The sequence below is a fragment of the Rousettus aegyptiacus genome, unplaced genomic scaffold, assembly GCF_014176215.1.
Source record: "Rousettus aegyptiacus isolate mRouAeg1 unplaced genomic scaffold, mRouAeg1.p scaffold_m13_p_11, whole genome shotgun sequence".
In the NCBI taxonomy this organism is placed as follows: Eukaryota; Metazoa; Chordata; class Mammalia; order Chiroptera; family Pteropodidae; genus Rousettus; species Rousettus aegyptiacus.
In genome coordinates this window covers 42,533,606-42,561,247 of record NW_023416286.1, presented here as the reverse complement: position 1 = coordinate 42,561,247, position 27,642 = coordinate 42,533,606, and the positions used below count along the sequence as shown (strand labels likewise).

Here is a 27,642-nt window from a genome sequence, read left to right as displayed (position 1 = left end):
CCTGCAGTTTCATCCTAACCTCTTCCTTTTAGGTCCTGCACAGGAGACATTGAGACAAACCTCCTACCTCTCCGATGCTTTTGGAAAGGGAGGAAAAGAAGAAGTCTGCTTAATGGACAGGAACCTCCTGTCAGCGCACAGGGGTTGGGGGGGAAAGGGGGATGTGGCACAAGGAGCACCAGGCTGAGCGCCAAGGCCTTGCAACCCTCAACCACTGATTGTTTCCTCAGGGGAAACTGGTGGGGTCGGGTAGGTCCTGGGGTCAGAGAGGGAGCTGGGGACCTACCTCAGAAGAGCCAAGAGATGGAGGAAAGCTAAGGATTATTCAGCAAGGGCCTGCAGAAACTCGAAACCAGATATGTCTACCCACTCCGTGTGGTCGTGGTTTAGCCTGTGCTGCGATGTGAGGGAAAACTGGTCACTTAAGACTAGTTTTACATTCATGTCCCTTGCTTCATGTTTCCCAGCCTGCTCTTTTCACGGTCCTTCCCCACACCAGTCTTCCTGTATCCATGTGACCAGATTACATGTGTTGGGACAATCACAGATCTTGGTTTCCTATAGTTCTTCCTGTACAAACTCCACCCCATCCCTTAGGGAAGAGAAAAAATTCTCTGAATGTTTGTTTTTTGGCTGCTTGGAAATTTACTTCCTCTGCCACCTGCTGGTTATCCCTGCATTCACCAAGTGCATCCTGGCTCCTCAGAATTTAGTGCTCAACCTGCTACTACTCAACCCCTATATCGGAACTTGCTTTTTTGCTGGATTACTATTGAACACAAAAGAAAGTTCAATACACTTTAATATCTGTAGGGAAAATGGGACTGCTGCTTTTAAATTTACTTTCCGAGCTAGCTATTTTTTGACAACTGAAGTGTTGGCCACTGTTGTAAATTAATTCTCTTATCCTTGTGTCTCTGATATACAACTGTCGACGTTAGTTTGTGTTTATGCTTAATGAAGGCGCAATTTGGTGAACAAAGCCAGGAAGTGAATTTTAGCTTTTAAAACCATTTGCTGTGAGACCTTATAGTGGTATCTTTCCTTGTAAAGTAGTGATGATAATTTCTGCCTTGGCCCTTGAAGCATTGTTGTGGGAATGGAAGGAGGATCTATAAAGGGTTTTATATGCTTTCAGGAGAGATGCTGGAGAATTATAAGGCACCATTATAACAGTGATGTCCTTGATGTTACTACTCAAATCACCCACGAATTTCCCCAGAGACTGAGCTCTCTGTCTAATAAAAGATAGTGAAATTGACCTATGAGAAAATGAAATGACCATTTTACTTAGATGACCAGATTGAGTCTCCTGAGGAAAGGAATCCAGTTGAACTAATGACAGCGACGTGCTGTCAGGCACAGTGTGTCTGGTTTCCTGAGGGTTAAAAGATTAGAGCTTGGGATCACCGCAGCATAAATCAATATTGCCTTTCTGCCTTTTGTAATTGCCATAGGCTGGGGATCATCAGTCCCTTGGTATCGCTAATGTAATGTATTGATCTCAGGTAAGTAAGATTGAACCTCAGATGAAGCAAGTAATCTATCTCAATGACAGTGAAGTCGCTGTGTTTACCAGCAACCACTGGGAGGAGCCAGCAGGCCAAAAGCTCAGTCGACATTAGGTAATGTGCCAATCTGCTTTGAAGTTCATTAGTAGGTATGTACTGGTGTTGACTGGCTGTATCTTTAGCATAGTTTTTAGTATTACAGAGCATGTATTTGATATCACCAGTATGACTCATAATTTTGTAATGACAAGTACAGAATTAGACACAGAACAAATGCAAAGTCCACGAATGTCAAGTGCCACCAAAACCTCTCCATTATAGCAGAATTCTCAATGTCTAAGCTACAGGCCAAGTCTGACATCATCACTGAGACTGAATTTTAGAAAATGCCTAAAATTATACTCAATGAGATTATTAGCGGCTGGTATAGCCAAGGCATATGCATCTGCAGGCACAACTAGAGAGCAGGGAAAGAAGAAAGCTGTGCAGCAACCTGACATAGCCTTCCATTTCTTCAGCTGAGAGCCAGGGAAGGTCAGCAAGAACACAAACATTCAGGAAGACTCAGTCTTGGGCAAGTTCTCTCTAGGATGCCACTTAACAGTATCTAGAACTATTTATATTGCACTGCCTTCAAGATGTTTGTGCTGGTGCATAGAAGTGATACGTTTAATGCACATGACAACTAAAGGTTTAATTGTCTCTTGTTACTCTAGTAGGAGCTAGATCAGTGGTGTGCTGGGGCTGGTTCTTGAGCCAATTGTGTATATCTCTTCCCAACTCATGTTCAGTGACCTGCTGTTAGTAGCTTGAAATCAGCCAGTATTTACATCACTGGAATCTGCTAATGCTATGAATCATGGCCCCCCACCAGAGTTGGTTGTTGATCACTTAGCAAAACACCACTAGCTCAGTGTCAGCATGGGGCTAGATCTAACAACAATCATGGAAGCCAACAGCCAACCACTCTTAAGTGATGAGAACAAGGAAACAACCTTGACTGAACTGTCGTAAGAATGGGAAGAGAGGTGTGTATCAAGTGTCTTAGATGCCTAATGATGAAGCAAAAACAGGTAAAGGCCAACTGGGGCCAAAAGCAACCGGGGGTCCCTTGACCTAATCATTCCCATTCTGCTCATAGAGAAAGCCAGAAAGAATCGCAGCCCAACAGTACATATGAATCATTCAGCTTAAACAGGATTGAACAAGTAGCTAATCCATTTCCCACACTCAACACTTGAAATGTGAACTAATTAAAATAAACACCCATCATTTTAAAAGTGGAGAAATTTATTGTGAATCACCTTGCTAGGCCAATGGCGAGATCTGTGGAATGCTGCATAGTAGGGATTCATCATTCTCAAGGAACTGGAGTTCATTAGCAGGGCATGGTGTGGCTTGTCCTCTGGTGGAGAGGAGGCTTAGGAAGCTTGTAAAAGCACATATCCCTGCCATGAAATGCTGATGGCAGTCCTTATTTAGGTGATCCCAGACAGGGAGATTTGAGTTTTACTTGGTTTAATTAATTCCCATCTAACTGCTTTCAATTTCACAGGAAGTAAAAAAAATCTAATTTCATCACCCACAGGCCAAAATACCTTTTCCCTACTAAGCACTCCCCAAGGGAAGAGAGCTGTTGGTCAGCTGCATGGCAATCTATTATGTTGGGTTTTTGTTTTGGTTTTTTTTTTTCAGTATTGACAATACTGAAAACACTAAACATAAATATCTGAACATAGTATTTGTTACTGGGTAGCACAGGGATTTTATCAGACTTTAACAACCTCTATGACTAATAAATAGTCTTGTTTGTGAAAGACAAACAGACCAGAAAAACACGCCCAGCACAAACAAATGGTTAAGTCTTAAACCCTTAATTATGTTTCCTAGCAAAATGATGGCTAATGAAAGCCATATGTGCTAGAATCATGGCAGCCTCCCAGATTCCTGCAAGCCCAGAGGGGGTGTCTCAGAACAGCCAAGCAGCAGCCAAACCTTTTTGATTGCCAGTCTGTTTAACTCCCCATTTTATTCTCCAAGAAGCTTTCCCTTTATATTCAGAAAGACCTTACTAGGGAGTATATCCACTCCATCTCATAAGGTACTTTGTTTCCAGGGTACTAGTCCTACTGAAAAAGTTGGTCAGGTGCTCTTAGGATGGTTTTTGGAGTTTCCATGTTCTTACTCAGGTTACCAAGCCACAGGAAGCAGAGGTATCTAAGGCTCTAAACTAATTCCATTATGCAAATAATCTCCTCCCTTAAAAATGGGGGCAGATACATGAAGCTGATAAAAACAATATGGGGAGGGCTTTACACAAAGTTTAGTGGGATGACATAATGGTACAGAGGAAATTCTTTCCAATTATATTTTTCTAAATGGTCTGAACTTGGTCTCACTGCTGACCTGCCATCATCTGGAATGGTTACAAGGCCTCAAAGGACTGCTCCAAGGACTAAGAGGTTGATCCTCTTCTCAAACCAAACAAGATAGTCTTAGCTGGGAAGTCCTTTATGGATGCCACTGCTGAGGGCAGGAAGTCGGAGAGAGCTTCATCCTCCAGTAGTCCTTATGCTCCTTTCGAACTAGCCTTGCTGTTCTGAGTTGACTTTTGTGACTTGGCCTGGAGTGTCTAGGTACAAAACATAAGGACTTCAGGCACTGGTGTAAGTTCTTTAGGAGTCCCTCTTTGACTTTCTTGATCAAAATAATGACAGACCCAAAGTCAAATCTGTGTTTATAATTTACCTTGGTTAATAAAAATAAAACATTAAAACCAGGCCCCTGGATGTTGACCCCATCTGTGTGTTCACTGGTGTTCTTCTTTGGTTCTTAGGAGCCAGTAGAGCCACTCATTCCACAGTTCGACTCTCTCCCATGACCCCCTTTATGTTTACTCGTGTCATGCTTTCTGCTATTGCCCCAAATTCCTTTACCCAAATGGAAAAAGTGGATAGATAAGTAATTTCTTATTTACACACATTTCTCTTAAGATTTAAATTGCTTTCCTGCTAGTATTTCCTGACATATGAATCCTGTGTGAAATACACAACATATGGGAACTATTTCCATCTGGCACAAACAAAAATAAGAATCTGCCTATATTGTAATTAGCTTCTAGACTTAACATGTTTAGGTCTGATTCACAATTGCATTGGTTGATTTTTTTTTTTTTTTTTCCGCTTTTGGATAACTGAGTTTTAAAAACGTAGTGGTTATAAAATGACGAAAGTTCAGCCTACAACTTCCTGTTTGGATGACAGGAAGAACTGTGCAGTGTTTTACAATAGTTTTACTTCTATATTCTCACTGCCCTTAAAAACAACTAGAGAGAAAGAGATTTTCTTTTTTTAGATAATACTTACAGCTTCTTTAGCAGAAGTGATGGATCCTTTAGGTAATGAAATAGGTGTTGACAGTGTTATGGATGATGATGTAATTGATAGTAGTTGCATAAATTTTTCATCCTTAAACATTAGAACTGAGTTCGATTGCTGATTTAAAACAATGTGTATTAGATCTACAGTCATACTACCAGGAACCAGTAACAAATACTTCATATTCTGGCACAGAATTCAAGAGACAAAATCTGGAACCTAATTACATATAGCCAAATGTTGAACTTTCTTAAAAAACAAATCAAACAGTACAATAAATATTCCTCATTAAAGAACACCACTGAAGTTCAGTTTCATTAAGAGTGTTTAAAATAGAGAAATTAACTTGTTTTCATTTTTAAATCTAATTAATCATATGAAAAGTAATGGTCTAACCTTAGTATCCTTCAGTGGAGGTGCTAAATCCACCATGTTCTCTTTAGATTCAGGGGAAGTAGGTGATTCCACAGGAATATCTGTCTTTGGAGCCGAGGGAGATAAATATATAAGCATAAGCTTTCTGTTCTTCCCGAAACTCTGAATCACTTCTACAGTCGTCAATGCTTTCTAGCACAATTTGCTTTCCACTAAATCCCTAACTTCTTCCAGGTATAACCTTTATGAGTAACATATGAAGTATATCCCTGAAACAACAACTTGGTATTAATTATCTTTGAGTTTTGAGTACCCTACATACAAAAGTTGCATTCTAATTAGATTCTAGATCTTTAGTCATCAACAAGCTACTAGATTGCCAATTCTGGCCCTGTTCTCTGTCTTGAAAAAACCCCGAACTTGCCATTTCTCAGTTATAAATCAGTTTCTAATAGAACTGATATAACTTGGTCAAAATTGACATCTATCGTTTTTGGTGTCTAACAATAAATGATAAAGTTGCCTGGTTTATTAAAATGGTAGGTGCTGCTTAATAGAAGCTCCTGCAACATGAGGAAAATGGAGGGAGGGGTGGTATTTTAGAAGAGCTAAACTGGTTTTAAGAATTATATTAATTAAATTTTAAAAATATATAGCCCTGCTCTTTGGAAATAATTTCTTTGTGCACTTTGGAGAGAAAAGAGCTACATATATCCAAAATTATAGAATATTCAATTTGATATCTCTAAATTTTTACAGAACCTATCATGCTACTTGTTCTTATTTTGTATATATGGAGAATGGAAGTTTAAAAATGTGTATTGAAAAAAAAAAAAACAATAAAATGCCTAGGAGGTTGTTATTTTGTCCTTAATTCCTACCTAGGTCTTTCTCAACATTCCCAGACAGCAACATCTGGATAAAGAGTTTATGCCTATTTACAATAATCCTGAGAACCCAGATTTAGCTTTGAAGTATTGTACTATTCCAAGATTTCCTTGCTCCTGACAGCAGTCAAGAATGACAAACACCTTTGGCCTGTCTTAAAGACCAAAGATAGAATAAGAACCCAGAAGCCTGCCTTTTAGAACATAGTCTGCGCTCCAAAATTGCTCCCGGTCTCCCTAGAATGCTTCCTGAACAAAACTGAAATTCAAATTAGTCTCTGGAACTATGAAAAGAGGAGGCAAGATGGTGTCTCCTGAAGCGCATTTTTCATGCTGGACTTCGTATGCTTTTCCTTGGCTTGTCCAAGCAGTCAACGGCATAACCGAGGTTTAAAATGGTTGGTCCTCACTCCAGAGCACTTAGTCTAAGCTACTAAACCACATGTGCAGCATCTTCTATAATGGTCTTTCCTACCTCACCCATGCAGTTTCTGAGTTAGACATGAAGCCACATAGTAGAAAAGTGAGAGACCCTTTCTGATGAACCCAGAACAAGATGTTCTAGGAATTGGGCCAATCCTGGGTTCTTCAGTAAAATACCATGAGACAAAGTGCTGAGTTAAACACAACAAAAAATGATTAAGAAAATGAATTAAAGGAAGATAAAAAGTTTACATTCTAGATTGGCCATTCACTGCTTAAAAATGAATAGGAATCTGGACAGATGAAAGAGACATGATAGAACAGAACCATTCAGTCTCAAAGGAGAAAAACTGATGGGCCAAACAACAGATGCTAATGAAGACTAGATAGTAAAGAAGAAAGAACAAACTGAACTCTGATTAGTAAAACTCCCAAATCAAGCTGGAATTAAAGGCAGTAACAATCCTATAGCTAGAGGTAGTTTCAGTGATTTTAATTTCCTTTTTTTTTTTAGGAACTTAAAAAAGATTTTTAAGGCCAGTTGGACCAAATTCCAAAAGATACACCAAAATTAATGCCTACTCCAATTACAATAGAAAATAAGACCTTTGAGGAGAGGCCCGTGGTATGGAAATCCAGGTTCTCCAAGTGCCCAGTTACTCACCTCACCACTTAGTGGGATCTCAATTGACTTTGGCTTCACATCTATCATGTAGAAGGTTCGTGACAGGAGCAAAAGAGAAGGAGGGACATTCTCCTTTAGGTGGAGGTCCTGCCACTGGAGAATCGGAGGGAAATAAAATAGAATCACAGAATGTTAGAACTGGATGTGACCCATGATTATCTACTACTTCCCTGGTTTTACAGCTTCCCTGGGTGCATGCTGATAAGTAATGGCAGAAAGATGATAAGAATTGGCTTCTGTACCAGTGGTTGTACCCTGCAACTTAGCTCACTTCAGTGGGATCACTCTCAGATTCAGAGAAAGAATGTTCAATTTTAAACTTTCAAACCAATTGTGGATCAAAGAAGCTAAGTATCTTCTCTTAGACACACAGTAAATAACATTAAAGAATTAGCCTCATTCATAACCAAAGAAATAAACATTAAAATGAGAATGAGATGGTAAGTTTTCAAGTACCAGATTGGCCAAGCTTTAAAAAACATATTTTTTTAGATCAATAATACACACACAAGATTAAAGATAAAATATAATCAATGAAAATAACCCTGCCTTCAACCCCTCTTCTCTAACTACCCTATTTCCCTCCCTAGAAGCAACCACTGGTACCAGTTCTTTATATAACCTTCCAGAGATATCCTATGCATGTACAAATATACATATTTATACTTTTTTTTTATCTTTACACAATGAGTAACACATACACACTCTTTTATCCTTCCTTTTTTTCACTGAAATATTTTTTCTTGGAGATTGATTCTTATCAGTAGATATAGAGCTTCTTCCTTTTTTAAACATCTGTAAAGGATTCCATTTTATAGAAATGCCATGATTAATTTGACTATACTCCTATTAATGGATTTTACACTGTTTCTAATCTTTTGCTGTTATAAAAAATGCCGCAATGGATATGTCATTTTGTACATATGCAGGAACATATGATAGATTCGTAGAAGTAAAATTCCTAGATCAAAGCAAATGTATTTTAAAAAAGCTATTGCCAAACCTCTATGGAGGTTTTTATCAGAAATTCATGAGTGCTCCTCTCCCCACACCCTCACCAATATGGTGTGTTATCAAACGCTGATCTTTGCCAACATAATAGGTGAATGTGGTATCTCATAGTTTTAATGTATCTTCCTATGAAGTTAAGATGTTTCATGTTTATCATTTTTAGATTTTCCTTTCTATGAAACGTCTGCCCACATCCTAACACAAGATTTTTTGAACAGTACATAGAGCCGCATATATCAAATGGTTGGATTAGTATCCTCAACTCCTTTGTAGTGGTGATTGTAAAATGGTACATCCTCTCAAAAAAGCAATTTAACAGTATGAATCCACTTAATACTTTGTGTTCAAGAAATAAATTATTTTAGTACGTCTCTATGATATGGTCATCTTCCAACTAGAGGAGGTCCAGCATGTAAGAGGAAATAGCTACCTGATGTGGTTTCAAAATCACAATAATGGCTCCTATCCCCAAATAATTTGTGTATACTTCATAGCACTTTTTACAGTTATAGAAATGAGAATTTTATTAGGAGTTACTCTTCTGTTTTAAAACATTAATGCTCTTGGTTAAAATATGCTGTTTGAGGGAAAATATTAAACCTTTGTTACCAAAGCTAACCCTTTACATTGGTTTGAGACACTAATTGAGAAAGCAAGTTCAGGTGAGACACCAGGCAAGATTAGACCTCCAATGGATTCACACAGATAATAGGCTTTATATTAGAGATTTTGCCCAAGTCCTTACAATACCTGGAGTAGGCAAAATTCTAAGGTGTTCCTGAGAGTTCTAGTCTCTGGTGCACCCAGAACTCCCAGTTATTCAATCAAACTACCAACTTAGGTGCTGCTGAGACAGGATTTGCAGATATAATTAAGGTCATAAGTCAGCTGACCTTAAGATAGGAAGATTATTTGGGTGGGTCTCACCTAATCAGAGGAGGCCTTTAAATCTGGAGCTAGAGATCAAAAACAAGAGCAGTCTGAGATTTAAAGCATGGGTTGGAGCAGGGGCGGGGGTGGAGGGTAGGTTTCCACATGAGAAGTTTTCCATTGCCGGCTTTGCAGATGCAGGTGGCCTCTAGGACAGAGTATAGCCCAGGGCCGACAGCCAGTGAGGAAACAAGGACCTGAGTCCTGCAGCTGCAAGGAACCAAATTCAGCCAACAAACTGAATGAGCTTGGAAGAAGAGTCTTCCCCCACACCCCTCAGAAAGGAACACAGCCTGCACTTCTGACCTGTGGTATAACAAATGGGTGTTGTTTTAAGCCAGTAAGTTTGTGATCCTTTGTTATATACCAAAAGAAAACTAATACAGTATCATGTCTCAGTCAAAATAATTCTAGCTGCTTTAGCATCCCACTGCTCAGTTAAATAAGGCAAATCAAGTAAGATGATTCACCTGACAAGTAGAAATCACAAAATAAAATCTGCAAATTGCAGGAGAGTTCCAGTAAAAAGGGCCCAGGAAAGCTACTACTTGCCTCGCTGAGTTGTTGTCTCAGTTGTTCCTCAGTGAGACCCAGTGATCTCATCCCTCGGGCCCTACAAGCTGCTTGTAGTTCTGACACACTCAAAGCATCCACCCCTTCTTTGGCAATTATCTGAAAGAAATATAAGGAATGGTAGTGGATCTTTTTGTTCCAATTTTACCTAATTCCTAAATTGCAAAAAGTCAGGGAAACAAAGGGTCTGATGCTTTCACACTTTGTCCCCTGAACTGACTTTTGCAAAGGCCAGGAGCCTAAAGAACCAAATGACTTTGGAAGGTATTGCAGTTGAGATAAAGGGAATCCTGCCAACAGGTATTAATGATATCAGAGATGTTTATATAACTTCTCCCCAACATCATCACCAAAGTAATTATTTCCACTCTTGGTTTTCATTTCAGCTGCTTGTGACATCGCTACTCTTCCCTTTCATGGCAACATTAGGATTCATTTTAAAAAATATTTCACTTGAAAAGCTGACTATCTGTTGCGTGTCCCAGAAGTGTTCTTCCCCTACTATTGGAAATAGCCCTAAGCTTCTGGTTCACAAAACTCCCTCAACGAGTAACAGTTTCTGTTTGGTGTGGCCCCAAACTATGATATTTCTGGGACCAGTACCGTTTATTCCACAGTTCTGAAAGCAAAAACTGAAATCTAAACGGGGCCAGTGGGATCATGCTTCTCAGTTCTGGGAATCCTGCACCCTCAGGCAAAATGCTTGAAAGCAGCTGATTCCGATTCAAGAAAGATTCTTTCCATTTTTTAAAGGAGTCTAATTAGTAGTTATAGCCCAAATGATGCCTTTCCTCCATAAGATGTCTAGGCTCTGCTTCCCCTGCATTACGCTTTGCCACCCCTTCTTACCAGGCCAACTCACCGAGCGGAATATTTACTTTGGCACGAGCTCTGTGGGAGGGGGCAGAGGTGTGTAGGTAGAGCGCTGTCCTTAGCAAGAGGACACTCGGGAGCCTACTGAGCTGCTGTTCCTTCCCCGTAGGTTCTATCTGCTTTAGATTAGTCCCAGTCAAGACATCCAAATTACTAACTTCCCTTGATGGCCTTCTAAAGAAAATGGGTCAGAGTATGATAAACAACTCCTGAAATGAGTAATCAAAGTTCAGGTTGTCATAGTAATGATTGTATTGTTTAAACCTCCCATTTTGCCAGAAACGGTCCATGAGCAAACCTAACAGAAGAGACTGCACTTCAACACAAAGCCACCCTAAGAGATATCTCCCAATGTCTTTACTAATCTTCTATAGCTATAGTTAAGCTCTTACTTCATCATCTGCTTTTATAGACTTCAGTCTCCTCAGGAGCTGAAAGCGGAGCAAATTGTTGGTTCCAAAGGACTGCAATTCTAGCAGTTTGCAAAGTGCAACCAGCTGAGGTCGATCTAAGTGCCCCAGGGTGAGCTGATCCTCAAATAGTTTGGAAAAGCGAACTATCTCCTTTGTGCTGGGCTTGTGGCCTGTTTGGACCTATGCAGTGCGACAAAAAGGCTAATTAAAATGTGTTTCCTACTTAAATTAGCCTTCCCAGCAGACTATTTAAAAGATATGTCAAAGCATTTATGGATTCTATCTTACATCTAGAAATGGGCCCTGTGGTATAAAGAGTAAAGAAATCTGTTTGAAGTCAGCCTAAATCAACTGAAAAATCAGGAATAGTTCAGAAGTTTGACTCTAATTTTACTGTTCTTTCCAAGAAATTATCAATGTCTTCAGCACATTGGTTGCTTTAAGATAGACATTTCTGCAAACTACTATCAATGTTTGCCACATGTACATAACTTTTGCAAATTCAGAGATTGTGCACAAAGATCCATGGTGACATGCATTATTCATATAACTCCCAACTCAGAAGCTGTTTGGTATCATATAAGAAACTGACACCTGTTTGATATAGGATGAGAACTGCTTAGAGTCCTCTCCCAGTTTGGCCCTGTTCCTCCTTGTCATTTCTGTAATCGTTTCTTGAAGAAATTTCGCTACTTCCAACTTTGCAGCCATTGTCTTTTTCTGTTTTTCCTCCTTAATAAAAGAGGAAACAGTTAATCAGTCCTTCATGATTACAACTTGGTAGATAAAGATGAGAAAAAATAATTATCACCTTGTTATTGTTCATCCCTATTTTTATATTAATATTATTTTCATACCTAATTGAATGGGTTGTGTGAGAACCAGAGCAAATAAAAAGTAGCCTCTATTGGCAACTTGCCTCCTTAATCTTACCTTTTATTTCTCACAGATACAATGATCATAAATATGATAGATCCAAAATGTCTCCTCAAAGGGAGGCTTTGTCATTATATAGAATGAGATACTATTTCTTAACCTGATGCAAACCATCTAGGTTACTAGTTGAGCTAACCCTCTGTCTGAGTGGCCCTGGATTTTGTTTGGGCCACAAACAAAGAAAACTAGAAAAGTAACTCTATGCTAAAAATAGCTTACAGTTTAAGAAATGTAAAATGGACACAATTTATTACAATACGATAAGTTAAGGGCTATAACAAATATGAACAAAGCACTATACAGAAGAGAATTAAGTGTACACTCTTAAGACACTATGTTGATCATAATTTCTAAATCCTTGTTCAGCATCGGAAATGCAGTGTGGTAGCATTTTCAAAATAACCATAGTCAGGACTTAGAGGGGGTGGAGAAAAAGAGAAATATATATGTTCTATATATACATATTAAGTTGCCCGAGAGATTCTAATGATGACCCAATCATAGCAATCATTGTTTTTAGGTCTTAAAAGACTCAGCCAAAAAAGTCAAACAATGGAAATACTATAAGTAGAACCCATTTAGTCATCCATTTCATTCATCCATATCCATATCTATCTATCCATCCATCCATCCATCCATCCATTTTTTTGATCATCTACCATGTGCTAGGTGCTAGAGGTAAAATAAGCAAAAACAGATATGAATTCCTTTCCTGATGGAACCTCTAGTCTAATACAAGAAACAAACATTAGTGACTAAACGATAATGCTGTAATTCCACAAATTAATGTTATGGTATAATGGAGAAGTACTATGAAAGAAAAATGCATAATGCTGTGCTCTTATGTAATTAGAAAGCTAGCAATCTCATTTGTTTGCTATCTTTCTTTTCATGGAACAAAGCAAAGAAGAAGGTATTTTCTGGGACCATGGTCATGATGTGTATAGATGTACACATCACTATGAGTAGTGTTGAAGAAAGAGGAATATTTAGATGAATCACCTCCTCTATTCCCCCATCTTTCTGTACTCATTAACGCTTTCCTTGGAATCCCATGGTATTAACTCTACATCCTGATTACTTTTAATATAAGTAAATTCAACCACTGCCAGGAAGTTAAATATTGCAATTTGATTCTATACCTTGAATGTATCTCAAATAGATCTTTAAGTTTTAATTTCCAGTGCCACATTCATAATTTAAGCTTTGTCATCTCTCTCATGCTGTTGCTATTCCAGCTGATTTCCCTCCTTTGGCTCTACCCCCTTCGATCCTTCCTGCCAGCAAAATTATTTTTCTAAAACATGGATCTAAGCATGTTACCCACCCTCTGCTGAAATTTACTTTCTATTATTTACCACTGTCAAAAGTGAAGTCTAAAGTTCTGAGGGTGGTAGATGCTTTCCAGCCTGACCCAACACATCACTTTCATTTTATGTTCTGCCATCGATCCCCTTGTATTCCAACCATAAAGAACCGATCAGTGGTCTCTGGTTGTATCATACTTTTTTACACTGTGAAGCCATTTTAAGTACTATTCTTTCTATCCAGAATGCCTTTCAAACACTGTGTCGAAATTCTACCACTCTTTAAGTCTCAGTTCCACAGCTAACTCTTCTGTGAAACATTTCCCAATCTGATTTAAAAGTTGCCCTCTTTGTCCTCTCATAATATTGTGTTCACATATTCATAGCATTGCCTGGTAGAGTGGCACAGAATAAAGAGAATGAAGGAGTTGCCTCGGTTTTCTAGCCCTTGACCTTTGCAGTGACCATCAATGAGCACACCCTCTTCTCGGGGACTAAAAGGTCCTTTTGCTGAATAAACCATGCCTGCTGTTCAACTAGTCACTGCAATAACAGTTGATTTATGTTTGCTTTATTTTTCAACAATTAAAAACAAGTTAAAGTTCAATGGAGAAGGGATAGTTTTTTTCAACAAATGGACCTGGTAAAACTGGATATCCACATGCAAAAAAATGACTCTAGACACTGACATTACACCTTTTTGAAAAATTAACTCAAAATGGATCATAGACTTAAATATAAATCTTGAAATTATAAAATACCTACGAGAAAATCTAGGGAAAAAACTAGGTGACCTTGGGTTTGGCAATGAGTTTTTAGATATAACACCAGAAGCACAATCTAAGAAAGCAAAAATCGATAAGTTGTACTTCATTAAAATTAAAAGCATTTGCTCTGAGAAAGACATGGCTCAGAGAAGGAAAAGACATGCCACAGTATGGGAGAAAATATTTGCAAAACATATCTGATAAAGGATTTGTATCAAAAAATATACAAAGAATTCTTTAATCTCAACAATAAGAAAATTAACAACCCCATTAAAAAGTAGGCAAAAGATCTGAGCAAACACCTCCCAAAAGATAAACAGATGGCAAATAAGCATATGAAAAGATGGTCAACATCATATGTAACTAGAGAATTGCAAATTAAAATAACAATGAGATAGCATTGCACTCCTGTTAGAATGGTTAATATTCAAAGTACTGACAATACTAAATGCTGATGAAGATGTGAGGCAACGGAAACTCTCATTCATTGCTGATGGAAATGCAAAATGGTACTGCTACTTTGGAAGACAGTTTATTGGTTTCTTATAAAACTAAACATAGTCTTACCATATAATCCAGCAATTGCCCTCCTAGGTATTTACCCAAATGACTTGAAAAGTTATGTCCACACAAAAACCTGCACATGAGTATTTTTAGCAGCTTTATTCATAATCGTCAATAATTGGAAGCAACCAAGATGTCTTTCAATAGGTGAATGGGATAAACAGTAGCATGTCCATATAATGATAAATTATTCGGTGATAGAAAGAAATAAGCAACGGAAGAAACTTAAATGCATATTGCTAAATAAAGAAGCCAGTCTGAAAAGACTACATACTGTATGATTCCAACTATATGACATTTTAGAAAAGGCAAAACTATAGAGACAGTAAAAAGATTAGTGGTTGCCACAGGTTGAGGGAAGAGAGAGAAAGGATAAACAGGTAAAGCACAGGGAAATTTTAGGGCAGTAGGACACTGTGATGGTGGAGATAAGGCATTATGCATCTGTCAAAACCCATAATCTGTACAACACAAAAAGTGAACCCTAGTGTAAAGTGTGAGTTTTAATTAATAATAATGTGTAGATATTAGTTCTTCAATTATAGCAAATGTACCACACTAATGCAAGATGTTAACAATGGGGAAAATGGGGGAGGGAGTATCTGGGGATTCTCTGTATTTCCCAGTCAATTTTTTCTGTAAATCTAAAAAATAAAGTCTATTAACTTTTTTGAAAAGTTAAAAATATCTGAGAGCATTTGAGATCTTCCTCCATAGCATATGTCATCAGTTTGGGCTCAAATAAACTCTTATAAAAATTCTCAGGAAAAAAAAGTTTAAAAATCCCACATACCTTTTTGGATTCACTTTCAAAAGTTGATGGCAACATCTCTGGGAAGAGTTTCAGAAACATTGGTAATAAGAATTCCATGAAGGGTACAATTATGAACACCATAAATGGAACCAGGCGGAAGAAATCAGCACAAGTTCTCAAAAGCTAAAGAATTAAATGCATGTGCAATATTCATTATTTTAGGACTTGCCCCAAACAACAACAAAAAAACCCTAAAACTGCAAAGCTTGCTTAGGCTCTTAAAGTGTTAAAAACACTAGACATTTTCTGCAGCTGTTTATAAAACGGAAAGGTGGGTTTTTTTTCTCTTTTTACCATAGCTCTAAATATTTGAGATATCCTCAAGGAAGTCTGTGACAATTAAAACATTATTGGTATCTCTTAGCTTTCATCTAACTTAGGGATCCATACTTTAATAATATAGTATCAGTTAAAACTGGTTTTTAAAATGCATATGCTTAGTATATTAACAATGGTTTGTACTTCAGATGCACCGATCAAACCCTCAACTCCTTGGAGAGATTAGAAAACACACGCATAACCATTCTATAGGCAAATATATACAAATTGTAAGAACTTTGCCTAACGTTGTATAGCAAGTCAGTTGAAGACAAGTAGGAAACTCAGTAAGAAATCCTGGTTCTTACATCAGTTACTATTCCTACTTCACAATTTTTAAATGAATTTTGAGTTTAAAACTTGGTTCCATTTTAACTTCACATTTCTTTCTCAAATATGATTCTTGCGTACCCTTCGTCTCTCTCGTCTGGTCAGCACCTGTCCATGCAACAGCTTCCAAACCATTCTGGCAGCAACTTTGGTGTCAATCCAAAGCAAAGAGAATCCATGGTAATAATATTTAAGTTCATCCACAATTTTTTGTCTATAAGATTGCTTTTCTTCCTTAGTCTTCATGCCAGTTTCTGTTGTGGGCTGAGAGCTTGTCACCTGTGGTTTTTCGGGGGTTTGCTCCAGCTGAGGTTTACCAGGGCCCTCTTGTAGCCAGCAGGTTGATGTGTGTAGCTTTTGTACTATTCTAGTTTGTAAGCAAAGTACTTTATTGCCTGACCGACTAGCATAGGAGTACTTCTTGCTTCCATAGTTCTTCATATATGTTTTATTTAAATGGGAATCTGGCAAGTGAAGAAATGCAAGTGATGGGGAATAAGAAGAGCAGGTAGGATGGACAAAATGGCTAGGGAATCTGGAATAAAGAGCAACATCCTCTGAGTTGAGCACAAACTATTATAAACTTAAAAGTTAAAGAAATGATACTGTATCTGGTTAAAATAAAACAATAGTTTTAAAGCCTATATTTTAAAAGCAGATGATGTTCATTAGTGAGTGAAATATAACTTTTTAATCCAGTTGAAAAACAGTATGTTTTATGGTTGAATGATATACTCTATGAGAAATATTAGTAAGTTAATTCCTAAGAATAATTGCTATATTAGAAGTTATAAACTCTATAGCTAACATTTTCCTGCCAGGGGTTATGTTTGAAAGTTCTGTCTCTATCTACTGTCCTAAAATAGGTGGAAGATGTTTATCTTCAGCTGTTCTACTGACAACAGGAATACTGTTTGAATGAAACACTTCACCGTCCCTGTAGGGGCTAGTCAATCACATAGTACTGCCTCGTCTATATAGTGCCCACGGACTTTCTCAGATAAGAGGCACTTACAGTCAAAATGAATCTTCACCTAAGATTTCCAAAGAATGTTAGGAGTAAGAACTAAAATTGGGCACACCAGCCAGGGATCTCTACATTCTAGTTTTGCAACAGTTCACAATCTTTAGTTAAACTAGCACATCAGATTGTTCGAAAATAAAAAATAAGATCATCTACGCAAAGAAATTTCCTGGCAAAGAGACTTCTTTTGGCAAAGAAATGGCTTTTTCCATTCTTTGTTTTTGAAGCATGTCAAGATAAAACACTTTTGAATGGCCAAAGGGAAAATATACAATGTATCTGGCACATAGCAAGTTCTCGGTGAATATTCTTTGGAGTAAAAAGTGATGATAACAGACATGCTAGGGCAGATATAGGCCCAAGGACTGACTCGTTTGCCAGCCACTTTATTTTTTTATACCTTTTGTATCATTTATCAATTATAGTGATGTCACTCTAAAATCACTGCATCTATTATCTTACCTGTACTACACATCTACAAAATAACTCAGCCTGAGTTCTAAAGCATATAGAAGATTTGGGATAAGTTTAAACACACTAAAAATGTCAGCTTCCTAAAAACGAACATAGTTAAAGCCAACAAAACTTTAATTGTGTGCTAAGCCTACCCTTTTTATATATTTCTTTTCCATCTAGAAGCATAAAGTTAATATAAATATTGGAGGGAATTCTAAGGCTTACCGTGTTCGGGCAATAGCTAAGACTTTATTACAACTGTAGAAGGCCATATTTATATTTGTCTCAACTAGCCAACATAGGACCTAGGCAGAAGGAGTAAGTAAACAATTCAGTATTTCAAAAACAGCAATTGTAAACATAATCAGGATTTAAGTGTGTACAACTATTGGAGGAAAAAATATTTGCATATTCAATTCTGGGTGTAAAATCCGAAGTTCATTTCCAACAATCATGAATAATGTTTTCTTAGCCCTGGATTTGAGAATGGTACTTTGGGATCCCAACAAATAGAAATGACCTTTAATATGATTGCTCAAGATGGCGATATGGTCTTCAAAGATATTTTGATTTCTGGTCATTAGTTCCTAGTAATCTACTTGAATGGTTGCCAAGTATTCAAGAAGCTGAGCAAGACATACCTATTGGTAGCCTAAAAATATAGGTAAAAAGTAAATATCTTGGATTTGTTTTCAATTAGCTTTTTCCCATACTTAGCTCAGCAGCCCCAAATTTTAAAGATGGAAAGTACTCACTAATCTCATTATGTAGCAGTGAAAATATACATGGTACCTACTAATAGCCAAGCGGCGGTAAACCGGTTTTGTGCTAGTGTTTCTCCGAAGAGCCCAAACTGAGCGTTATACCTTCAAACAAGCTTTCCCAAAACCTCTTTCCATCACGTGGTGCTGCTTCTCACCCAAGGGTAGCAATGAGCCTTAGTATCTCATAATGTCAACTATGCTTTCCTGTAGGTGGGAAAGGAGTACCAGGGCCTCTCCTGGCCTGAACCTCAACCACAGAGCTGACATTTTGACCAAGAGTTCAAATAATAGCTTAGAACATCTGAACCTAGACTAAGGGCCGGTGGTCTTATGCTGGAGGGAGGTCATACCCCATCCCGGCGTCAGTGGGGTCCCCTGCCACCCGCACTCCAGCAAGGCGGGGGGCAGGGCCAGGCCGGGCGGTGATACCCACCTGCGCTTACGCACCGCCCACGCCCACACTGCGGGGTCCTAGGCTCCCCCGAATACCTTTGCTTCCGGCACTTGAAGATATACCGGGACAAAACGAGCTCTCGTCTCCCTTCGTCGGTGGCTTTTATGTGCGTTGTGTGTTAGACTGTGTTTACTGTGGTGTGGTCGGTGGGGGGAGGTTCTTTATATTTTGGCACGGGATTGCTGCAAGCACTGGGAAAAACCTTGCCGACGATCTGGGTTTATGCAAGGTAGACGAGAAGCAGGGTATGGGGTACGGAAGAGAAAGGAGGAAGCGAAGTACGGAAGGAGGGGGAATGGAAGCTGAGCTCCAAAGTTGTTGGGCGGGCAGGGAGACGAGATCAAGGGCTGAGGAAAGTGCGGTGGGCAACAAGAGCTGTTGGAGAAAGTGGGCGCTGTTGGGAGGAGCCGGATGCTGAGGAAGTGGGCTCCGCACGAAAACAGGCAGGCACGGTCCACCAAGGTACAGTCTGAGGATTTGACCCGCCCACCCCTACCTCCTCTGGCCGGCTCCACGGAACGGCTGCCTTAGTCATCCAGTCCCTTCCCGATTTCCCCGCTTCCTCAGTTCCCCAAGATAGAAGGGCCCGAGGCCAAGTCTCTATGGCTCCACCTCTTTCTCACCGGTGACGTCACTCTGAGTGACGACACCACCCACCAATGGGTTTTCAAACTCTGGGGAAGGAGGGCGTCCTTCGCGGTGCCCTGGAAGCAGCAAGATCTGGTTCCCACCCGGCTAAATGACTTATTTCTCTATTGGGTTTAGTTTAAGGAGAGTCTGTGCTGGGGGATCAAGCCTGACATCTTTCTGCCTGTCCACACTCTGTAGGCTGTAGACTAACCCACCCTGGAAACTCTTCACTGAAAGCTGCTTTAAAGAAGCTCTTACCCTACAATTAGCGTAATATGCCTGTTAGTAGCCATGGCAACCATCTAGGAGTCACGAATTACATCACTTTCCTGTATTTCCCTCCTCCGCCCCCTCAACTGCGCAACGGCGGGGGTGGGGGGAAGCAGTGGGGAGAGGGAGTGGCAGAAAGGGCGGGAATGGTAAGGAAAATATACCTCTCCCTTCTTCAGGGCCCAAGACTGGAATGCTATGAAACCCTCATATGGAAATCTGAATTCTACTAAATAATTTGCTTCGTAAATGTTCTCTTAACAGATATTGTTTCTGATCAGTACTTCCTGTAGAAATCGCAAATAACATTAAAAATGTATATTCTTGTAGCTATGCAGTGACATCGAGCACTGCAGATTTGGGGGACACTTAAGTTCTTGGGATGGGAAACAGCCATCTTGGGTAAGTTGAAAGATCTAAAAATGTTCTCGCTTCCAAGTCATCTCTATCCTTTTTATCTGGCTCTAGAAGAAAGACAATATTTTTAGTGGCTCTGACTAACACCAGGCTGCAAGGAATAGCTTTCTCACGGGGAACACCTCTCTTAACATGTGAGCTGACCACAGACTTTACTCATATGGGCTGAACGGTTGTAAGATTGAAAGACAGTGGGTATTAAATTTCATGTTTTATTTTTTAAGTGCAGACTGTTTTTAATCCACAAAGTATTTTTAAACTAGTAACTAAGTGGATCAACTGTTAAATAGGCAAAACTTTTCAGTTTGGCCACTAGAGGGCTCTTTGTGCATGTCTGATACCAACTTTCCACATAAAGGTTTCACTTCACGTTGTATGTTTACTAGAATTAACAAAACCTACAAAGCTTCGATCTCTTTACTTTTCTTTCCCTGAAAATTCCCGATGGTATATTTTGAGCTGTAAAAGGCCAGGTAGTTATAATTTTCACATTAATTTCATGAATTAATCACTGCACTGCCATGTCCCTGTACTTATCTGGAAAAGATTGTAAGGGTTGCAAAAATATTCCTCTTAGTTCCCTGGGAGACATTTTACACCAGGAAATATTCCTATTCATGCATTGTATTCACTTACAACCAGGCACAGTGAAAATCATTAAGTATTCATAAACCAGATGAATGATTCCAAGATCAGTACTTGAAAGATGAGCTAGATTTTCTACCATGGCCATATGTCAGCAATCCCAGTCTTAAAAGGGAAGGGTTAAGAATCTTCCTTCTTGAGATCGATTTGTTCAAAGCAATGCCTGTCTTTTCCTGTTATTAAGACTGGCAATTTTTTGACTTTGAGGACAAGTGATTTATCATGTAAGGAATTTTTGGGTTTAATCTTCAAAAGAGAAACAAATAAAATTTCTTTTTCCATAATTCTGGTCCTGAGAATTGTGTTAGACTGCTTATTTTCTAGGGAGAAGAGAAAGCATGTTCTGAACCTCAGAAGATGTTAGATGCTAAAAATGTAAATTATTATTTTAATAGCCATTTCCCTAAATATGGCTCCAGATCAAATATTAACAATGTATTTTCTAATGTTTTGCAGGAAGAGACTATGCATTTACTTCACATAACTTTAATTTTAAATTCTTGTCAACATAGTTTTAAATGCAAATTAAAATCCAAGGAGTCAGGTCAAGGCAACTATTTATCAACAAAACAAGGTTAACATGGGGAAGTGGAAAGGAGAGAAATAGGTAGAAAGGATTGTAGAGAGGAAAAAAAAGACCAATTTAACTGCTCTTCCCCAGAAAACAATCAAGCTGAAATAAGCTCAGCAGCCTCCTTTGGTAGCCCTTGTTCCAAAAAGACATTTAAAACAATAAAAAATGTGCTTTTATCGATTCCTTTAACTTTTGGTACTACACAAAGCATAGGTAGTACACAAGCATAGGTTTAGAAATATTTAATGATTAATAGTAATGGGAAAGCTAATTCTGAATATCATCCTGAGTATTATTAACAGGATTATGTTTTTAAAAACACATAATTAGTAATCATTAAAATAATCTGAATGAATCCTTTAATTTTTTTACTTTAGTAGGAATTAAAGATAAAGATATAAGGAATTTCTTGTAACGGTACCGAATAGATCCAGCACAATAACGTCAATGGAGAATACAATGTAGTAGTGATATGGCTTTTTATTCTCAGAACAGAGAGCAGAGTTTTGGTTTCCTCATCGGATTGCTGCTCGTGTTTCCTTTGTATTTCCTCTGTGCTGCAACGTTCTAGTCATTATCAACAGTCCCCGGAAATATCACCAAATCTGCATACTCCTGCAAGACCAATTTACTGTCACACCCCCAGGACCTTCTATTGTAGGATGGGGAGGAAAAGAGGGTTACAGAGAATTTGGACTCCCTTTTCCTCCTCCTCTTGCGTGAACTCTGTTTAGGACAAATGCCCTCACATTCCTTGAAGGGAAGGTCTGGCAGCGAGCAGCAGAGGATACAGGCACGTGACGGGCACCGAGCCCTTGGGCTCCCCCGGCTCCGGGGTGCAGTTGGCTCTGACATCCTCCTCGTTACCCACAGGCCTCCGGGCTCGCAGTGCGAGCAGGAAGAAGGCGTGCGGGGCGGGCTGCCTGCTAGGGAGGTCAGCGCTTCCCCACTGAGACTGAGATGCCGCCAAGATCTTCTAATGCTTGCGATAGGGAGTGGGGGAAGCATCCGGCTGAAACATCCATGGCAGAAAGGGAGAGTGCCACCCAAGGCTCAAGTCTGAAATTGCTGCCATGGTGTCCAAACTCAGACCCTGTGGAATAGGCAGCTCTTCTCTGACAGCTGTCGGACAGAAGACGGTTAAGGAGGAGCATAAATTGTTATACTCTTTCCCGGTCGTCTTATCTGGGCACCCGTTTGTAGGTTATTTCTAACACATAGCGATTGTATAACAATCACTCTGAGGAATACCATATGGTATTTAATGCGTGCTGTTATTCAATAAGTAACACGCACGAGCACAATTTTACTTCACAGGCCCAACCTTTAACCTGTCTTCTCTGTCTTCTAGTTTTGTTTTTACTCTCCGCATCATTCCTTCCTGTCTCTCTGCCTTTATCGCCTTCGGTCTCACTTCTCGTCTGGAGTCCCTCGGGCCGCTCACATTTCTCGTTCTCGCTCCGGCCCCTCCTCCCGGCTGACTGGCCTCTTCCTCCTTTCGCCCCCCGCGCCCCAAACCTGGGACTGCATTTCCCGGCAGGCGCCGCGGCCAGTAGCCAATACGGGGCTGAAGATTTGGCGGCGGCGGCGCTCGGAGAGTCGGGGTGGGGGGGGCTTTGTGCGCGGCGTTGGTGGTGGCGGCGGGAGCGGGCGGCGACGGCAGCGACGGCCAGGACTGAGGCGGAGGCCGAGGGGAACTGTCCACTGGTTGCCGCGGAGAGGCGTGCGAAGGCCGACTGGAGCCCCGAGGACCCTGCTGCCCCGGCCGCCAGCCACAGGCTCCTCTCTGGCAGCAGCGGCTGCGCGGCGACCCCCCTATCCCTCCGCCTCCCCTCCTACCCCACCACCCGCAGCCTTCCTCGTCTCCCTTCTTCTCCCCTCCCGTCCTCTCCTCGCCTGGCCCGGCCCGGCCGTGGCCCTCCTCCGTGCCTGCGGTCATGGCAGAGGCATCCGGCGCGGGGGAAATCTAGCCCGGGGATTTCATGCGGCCTAGCTTGGTTTCGTCTCCTCCCCCCGCGGCCCCTGCGGCCGCCCGCACTCCAGCCCCACTCCGGGCCTCCGTGTCTCTCCTGTGATCGTACTGACACGGCCGGGGGGTTAGAATGGAACAAACTGAAGGTAAAGTAAATGCGTGCGTGTGCGCGCGTGCGTGTGTCTGTGTGTCTGTGTTTGAAGGAAGGAAGGAAGGGCCGAGGAGGGAACGACGAGGAGGAGACAACATAGGGATGGGACCTGGGTAGGGAGAGAGACCTTAGCCGGACTGGAAGTACAAGCGGTGGCCTGCAAGGCTTGGAAGGGAGTCTGGAAGGAGGAGCAGATGGCAAGGTGGGGGGTGTGGAGGGGATCGGGAGGTGGGGCAGGGAAGGTAGGATTGGGATAAGAGATGGAGTGGCGCTGAGCTGGGAATTGGGGAGTAGAGGTGGGATGAGGGCGGGGATAAAGATAGAACGGGGGAGGGGCAGGAAAAGGGGAGCAGAGTTTGGTTTGGAGACGATTAGAGAGACCTGGACGCACTGAAAAATAGGGAGGTTTGTGAGTGGAGGGTGGAAACTAGAAGACTGGAGGAAGGAGATAGAATTTGACGGAGAAATGGGCATCTAAGGAGAAACGGGGAAATGAAAGTGGAGGAATAGGTGGATTCGGAAAGGAATGAGAAATAATTGAGACAGGATGCAAACGGAAGATAGGAAATAGACTCAGGAAACTGGAAGTCTTAGGATTGGGATCGGGAAGGAAATTAACTGAATGTTGAGAAGGATGAGAACTAGCGACCAAGCACCACTGAGTGGAAGGAAAAGAAGGGGAAGCGGGTTGTTAAAGTGTTAGGAAGGGAAAGCCTTTTGTTCCAATATTTGTGTGTATTCTGTACCTCTTCTTTCAAGGCTGGAGAATAGAAAAACTAGTGGTTATGGTGTTGTGGTTGTTGTGAAATGGGGAGGTGTGGATTTTACTGTTTTGAGGGAGGAGGAGATGTTAGTGTTATAGTAGGTAGCAAGACGGAAAGACATGGCCATAATTTGATGATTTGGGTAAGGAAGTGAAGACTATTCAGATTTAAAGTGGGCAGGGGCAGCCATGTTTGCTGCCTGGCACTGCAGTGTAAATAAATTCCTTCTCTCCGACATCAGTATGAATCTGGAAGGGGCCAGTTCAGATTGTTAACCCCCTTTCTATTCATGAACTCTTCTCTTCCATTCCTTGGGCTAATTTAAAATTATTCATAGCCACCAAAAGAGTTAGTGATGTTTTCCATCTTGTGTGTTTTGCTGTCTTCACCCCCACCCCCTTTTCTTCCTTCTGGTTGCAAATAAGGCATGCTAATGAACGGCAGTGTAAAATTTAACCCTTTTTATAAAGTTAAGGCTGTATTTTTACTAGCTGAAGGAATCATTACCACTCTTTTTTCCAAACATGACCATGAAGTCTTTTTAATATTCATTTGTTTCAGAGGTCTCTGAAGCTGTCAACATGTTTTCTACAATTCTTTAAGTAAACAAGGAAATTGCATCGGTTATTTTACTTGGGCCTGTGCTCTTGGCAAAGCACTGTGGGGCAGAGAAAGGATGGGAAGATTTGCTTGCCATAGATTATCTGCTTGAATGTTAGAAAATTAGAAACGTGTGTAGTATTTTTAAATGGTGTTTCTGATAGCTCTTGCATAGAGGTGAGGGATGTGTTAAGTGTTTCCTTTTTTTGTAAATTCTGTTTCCTCCATCCCTTCTCTTTCTTGTAGCTTGCTCAGTACAATCTATAAATGCCAGTTAAGCACACTGCAATGATCTATGAAGTAGGCATGCAGTTCTTAGAGCCTCATTGAGGTGCCGATTTTTTTTTTTTTTTTGGTGGGAACTTCAGGTTACTCAGGAAAGCTACAGTAACTCTTTAATGTATTCAAATGTAATTACTATGTGACATAAGTAGTTAATATTCTCAAGTTTGGAGGCAGTTTAAATTTACAGTAGATAATATGTGGAGCCTCTTTTCATATTAAAAAAGATTAAATGTATGTGACCTCTTGTTTTGTAATTGTAATTGGGGTAATCTAAACTTTAATCCATCATATTGATATTGAAACTTCTCTAATACCAGGAAAGCTTGTTAAAATTGTAATATGTTGGACTCAAACCAGTTGTACTGCATATTGATTTAATCTGAATGCAACATCTTTTCAGTTATTATATAGAAGTTTAGGATGTGTTCTTGGTCTTTTGAAAATATTGAATTGACTATTGTTAGTGTGGTACTTCATCAGTACTTTTAATATAAAGGCCAGATTTATAACTTGGGATATTTGGATTTGATCATATTCAACCAGAATCTTTGAAAATTTTGTGAAGAAAAGTTCCATTCAGAAAGCTATTCAAGTAAGCTTTTTTGGAACTTATTTTTATGGAGTTTTAATTTTTATATCTCCACTCATTTGACATGTTATTTCTAATTTAATTGTAGATTATGTGTATGAACTATCAGTACCAAACATTTTTGGGAAAATGAGAAATCGTTGTATCTTTAAATGAAAAACTCATGTTGGAAACTTTAATTACCCAAAAAATGTGTATTCCTATGTATTCAGCAATTCATAAAGATCAGGGTCCCTTGTCCAGCTGTCATGAGTATTCTAGCTCCTTGGATAGATATCGATATAATGAAGAAGGCTATTCTAGTTAGATGATATTTAACTAAAACCTAGACTTTGCTCTACCATATCCATCAGCCCACCTGCTGCCTGTGATAGCTTTTTTACTCTTTTTTTTCTTTTTTGACTTTAAGTTAAATATGCTCGTATGCTGATCAAATAGAGTGAGTTTTGGGTAAAGGAAATTGGTTACCTTTGAGATTGGTCATTCTGGAGTGAATTGTCAAATCTGATTATAAGTACACAGTTTCTAGAGTTTATTAATAACATTGATAATGATCATAGTTATAGCTGCTAATAGTTGTCCTTTCATGATGTGCTATGCTGAATATTTTACATGCATGATTTCCTTTTATCTTCACAACAGTTGTATGTGGTTAGTACTGATAACTCCTTTTTACAGAGGGGGAAATTGAGGTTAAGTAGCTTAACATCACACAGCTGGTAAATAGCAAAGCCAGTATTTGAACTCAGGTCTTTTTAAATTATAGAATCTTGATCAAAAGACCTTTTCTTTTGTTGTTTTTTTTAACTTATTAAAATAATATTTGTTCATTATTAAATTTTTCAAATATTATAAAAGACAAAGGTTAAAATAGTTTAATACCCCATTCCCCACTGATGACCATTTGCAGTTTCTTGTGTGTCTTAGAACATTTCTGTACATATATGTACATCTGTCTTAAAATGTATATAAACGGCAATACTATCTGCGTTTTGTGTTTTGTTTTAATAGGGTATCTGGGACACCCTTTCAAATGAGTGCATATGGATCTGCAGCTTTTTTTAAGGGTCATAAAGTATTCTGTTTAGAATACTTTAATGCTTCACATTAGGTGGTTAACAGAATTATGCTATCATGAGTAATACAGCAGGTCCTGAATTAAGTTCCTAATAGCCTATTTAAATAGAAGAGATAGAGTCCAACTGCTTTATTTTACAAGAGAGAAAACTCAAGCCTAGAGAAGTCCAAGGCTTAAGTGACAAACCTGTTACCTGGCTCTGGACACCACAGCACATTACTTCATTATTACAAAAGTATTTGAGCTTTCTGTGAAAGCTCAAGGTGAAGGGGAATACTCAAGGTTAGGCACGTTTAGTATAATGAATGCAAGTGCATTAAATTGCAAGCGAGGCAAAGGATTGCTTCTATTTTTTCATACTTTGTTCACTGTGTTGTGTATGTAGCATATGCCCAAAATATTTTTGCATGCATAAATGAATTGTTGAAATATCTCAAAGTTTGTGTTTTGGGTAATGAAATGGTTTGGGGCAGTTTTCCTATTTTAATAAAATTATCAATGAAATAAGATAACAATGAAATGAAAAATTAAGAGGTCCATCATGATCTTGGAAAACAACTTGGAAAGAAAACTGAGACACTGGTAATTTTTTAAAATAAGCTAAAAATACCTAATTGAAAACAAGTTTAAAAAAATCTTAGCAGGCACTATCGATTGATTATTTTAGATTATTTTTGTCTATCAAGAGGGAAATAAGTTACCATGGATACTTAATTCATTGGGTTCTTTTAAAACAAAAAAATAGTCTCTTTTAGACCTTTAAAAATTTAAAATCATTAAAGCTTTAAAAAGGGTTAGAATTTGTTATCCATAAAATCTGCTGCTTAATGCAGTGCCGGTTTCAGTTAAAAAAAAAGAAGTAGAGTTTGTTATAT

At 39.4% G+C, this 27,642-nt stretch overlaps 2 protein-coding genes across 12 annotated transcripts in view; one reads left to right on the top strand and one right to left on the bottom strand.

The window, feature by feature from the left end:
- Nucleotides 1-2,783: 2,783 nt before the first annotated feature.
- Nucleotides 2,784-19,603, bottom strand: LETM2 (leucine zipper and EF-hand containing transmembrane protein 2). 5 transcript variants are annotated; one of them, XM_016155285.2, is made up of 11 exons: nucleotides 19,289-19,603; nucleotides 17,800-17,879; nucleotides 16,176-16,629; nucleotides 15,426-15,569; nucleotides 11,653-11,790; nucleotides 11,038-11,238; nucleotides 9,752-9,871; nucleotides 7,238-7,351; nucleotides 5,285-5,404; nucleotides 4,877-4,978; nucleotides 2,784-4,143 (listed from the first exon to the last, which is right to left on the bottom strand). In XM_016155285.2, the coding sequence occupies exons 1-11, from the start codon at nucleotides 19,325-19,327 to the stop codon at nucleotides 4,081-4,083; spliced, it is 1,575 nt and encodes a 524-aa protein (XP_016010771.1). In that variant the 5' UTR covers nucleotides 19,328-19,603; the 3' UTR covers nucleotides 2,784-4,080. The 5 variants fall into 5 exon arrangements, with proteins under 5 accessions (XP_016010771.1, XP_016010767.1, XP_016010768.1 ...); XM_016155281.2 differs by lacking the exon at nucleotides 11,653-11,790 and having other exon boundaries at nucleotides 4,877-5,005; nucleotides 5,285-5,368; XM_016155282.2 differs by lacking the exon at nucleotides 11,653-11,790 and having other exon boundaries at nucleotides 5,285-5,368.
- A 3,324-nt stretch (nucleotides 19,604-22,927) lies between these two features.
- Nucleotides 22,928-27,642, top strand: part of NSD3 (nuclear receptor binding SET domain protein 3) — a 93,394-nt gene continuing 88,679 nt past the window's right edge. For 4 of the 7 annotated variants that reach the window (XM_016155259.2, XM_016155255.2, XM_016155250.2 and 1 more), the window contains exon 1: nucleotides 22,928-23,446. The gene's annotated coding sequence lies outside the window, so the exon portion shown is untranslated. The remainder of the gene's footprint in view (nucleotides 23,447-27,642) is intronic. The other 3 variants (XM_016155252.2, XM_036228729.1, XM_036228728.1) reach the window with 1 other exon arrangement.

Bases quoted from the DNA above. Each gene is read 5' to 3' on its own strand.
- LETM2 (XM_016155285.2), bottom strand. From the start codon at position 19,327: ATGACTAAGGCAGCCGTTCCGTGGAGCCGGCCAGAGGAG. The intron at 11,239-11,652 runs GTGTCAGTTTCT...CGCACTGCATAG, and splicing joins TCTCATCCTATATCAAACAG to GTCCAAACAGGCCACAAGCC. The intron at 9,872-11,037 runs GTAAGAGCTTAA...TATTTCTTTCAG, and splicing joins CTATAAAAGCAGATGATGAA to ATAATTGCCAAAGAAGGGGT.